Below are 1,968 nucleotides of genomic sequence, written 5' to 3'. Positions count from 1 at the left end.
CCACACAAAAGATTTAAGGAGTTCAAGAGCTCAAAACGTGACCTACATCAGCTACCTACCCGACGGCATTTCGCAAATAAAAATGATAAAATAAAATTTTCAAGAGCTCAAAGCATACGCTACATCATCTCGAACCTACCTACCCTACGCTTTTGCGCAAATGATTGTATCATGATAGCAAATGCCCACATACAGATTTGGCAATGGCAATGTGTATCCGAACGTTCCATTGTTTTGTCATCTCATGTAAAAAGTTACATTAGGGCAATTCAGAGGCTGGTGCATCTGAGTTTGCAAAATTATGCAATTGCAAATATTTACCATCAACAGTGAACGTATTTTTTGTGATTTCTGTGCAACCCTTGCAAATACCATTAATTAACAGTTGATCGGTGAAGAAAAACATTGTTTGTAAACACAAATTGTTTGTCGCACAAATTGGAAAATATGCCGAAAAAAGGTTTTAGAGAAAAATTAACTGACGCTTTAATTGATGAAGCTGCTGAAGAAATTATGGACATTGAAGGTAAGAAATATTTTTATGCAGAATTTCAGTTAATAACAATTTTCTTCTAGAAATCGAAAGGGATGATGACGCAGTGGATGCAGTGTTAGATGAATTGGCTGACAATATATCTGTTATTATGGAATGTCGGCGAGGAGATTATAGCACAATACCTAAGTCAGACATTTGGCGCAATAATATTTTGACAACACTGGACGAAGACCGATTCCGCCAAATGTTAAGAGTAGATAGAGACCAATATAATATGCTGGTTGATTTAATAAAAAACGATGAGGAATTCAACAAAGCGCACTCATGTAAGCAATTTTCTGTCGAATTGCAATTAGCAATCACACTGTTTCGTTTGGGTTCGTCGGGAGAAAGCGCAGCATTTAGAAAAATAGCGACAATTTTTGGAGTGGGAGATGGCGAAACTATATCACTAATAACAAAAAGAATCTTTAGAGTGTTCTTGCGTCACCAATCTAAGTATATATATTGGCCCAATGAGGTTGAACGATCGAAAATAGTATCGGATACCTTTGATGAGTTACCGTTTTGTATTGGATATATTGATGGAACCGAGATTAAATTAGCAGAATCGCCAATTGAAGACCATACATCATACTTCTCCAGAAATCACATATATTCAATAAAAGCACAAATAGTTTGTGACTATAAACGAGTAATTCGACATGTTGTGGTTGGTCACCCTGGGAGCTGGCATGATGCCCGTAAAAATCGAAATAGCTCACTCTTTCAACAAAATGATCAGTATTTTTCTTCACAGCAATGGATTGCTGGGGACTCGGCATACCCTTTATCTGCAACGTTAATAGCCCCTTACAGAAGTAACGCAAGACAGTTGGATAGAAATGCCTGAATTGCATTTAATTTACGGCACAGTAAATACCGGGTTAGAGTAGAGCATTGTTTTGGGCTTTTAAAAGAAAGATTTGGGAGCCTTAAGCAGCTAAGGATGCGTTTATCTAACAAAAAAACCATAAATTCTGCTGCGATTGGTTTGTTGTCTGCTGTGTTCTACACAACATTTTAATTAATACTGGTTCCACTTCGTTCGACGGTGGTTCAGATCCATCAACTACTACCGAAGATTCTATTGAGCCTGATGAGCATATACCCAACAATATTGGAGAAACTAAAAGACAACCATATACGCATTAATGTTTTCTTAAATGTATTTTAATTCATTTTACAGTTTTTAATTACATACTTATATAATAATTATAATTACATATATTTATACATTTAGAAAAAGACAAACATGAAAAAGATAACGCTTTGAATGATAGAAGATAGTAAAACATCAAAAACCGTATTAAATAAGTATTCATCTCAACAGTAATTGGTACTACATATTTTAAAATACAAAGATAAATAAAGTACAGACATAAAAAAATTAAGATAAATAAAAAGAGATAAATAAAGTACAGAAAAATTAC

At 34.6% G+C, this 1,968-nt stretch overlaps 1 protein-coding gene across 1 annotated transcript; it reads left to right on the top strand.

Moving 5' to 3' along the window:
- The first annotated feature begins 136 nt into the window (after nucleotides 1-136).
- On the top strand, nucleotides 137-1,740 carry LOC126765306 (uncharacterized). The gene is made up of 2 exons (XM_050483028.1): nucleotides 137-526; nucleotides 577-1,740. The coding sequence occupies exons 1-2, from the start codon at nucleotides 448-450 to the stop codon at nucleotides 1,386-1,388; spliced, it is 891 nt and encodes a 296-aa protein (XP_050338985.1). The 5' UTR covers nucleotides 137-447; the 3' UTR covers nucleotides 1,389-1,740.
- The last annotated feature ends 228 nt before the right edge of the window (nucleotides 1,741-1,968 follow it).

This window comes from Bactrocera neohumeralis, unplaced genomic scaffold (assembly GCF_024586455.1).
Source record: "Bactrocera neohumeralis isolate Rockhampton unplaced genomic scaffold, APGP_CSIRO_Bneo_wtdbg2-racon-allhic-juicebox.fasta_v2 cluster10, whole genome shotgun sequence".
Taxonomy (NCBI): domain Eukaryota; kingdom Metazoa; phylum Arthropoda; class Insecta; order Diptera; family Tephritidae; genus Bactrocera; species Bactrocera neohumeralis.
Note: the sequence above shows the minus strand (reverse complement) of the source record. Positions and strands in the feature narration are given on the sequence as shown.

Excerpts from the sequence above, each read along its gene's own strand:
- LOC126765306 (XM_050483028.1), top strand. The coding sequence starts at position 448 with ATGCCGAAAAAAGGTTTTAGAGAAAAATTAACTGACGCTTTAATTGAT. Across the intron at positions 527-576 it reads AGAAATTATGGACATTGAAG|AAATCGAAAGGGATGATGAC; the intron begins GTAAGAAATATT and ends ATTTTCTTCTAG.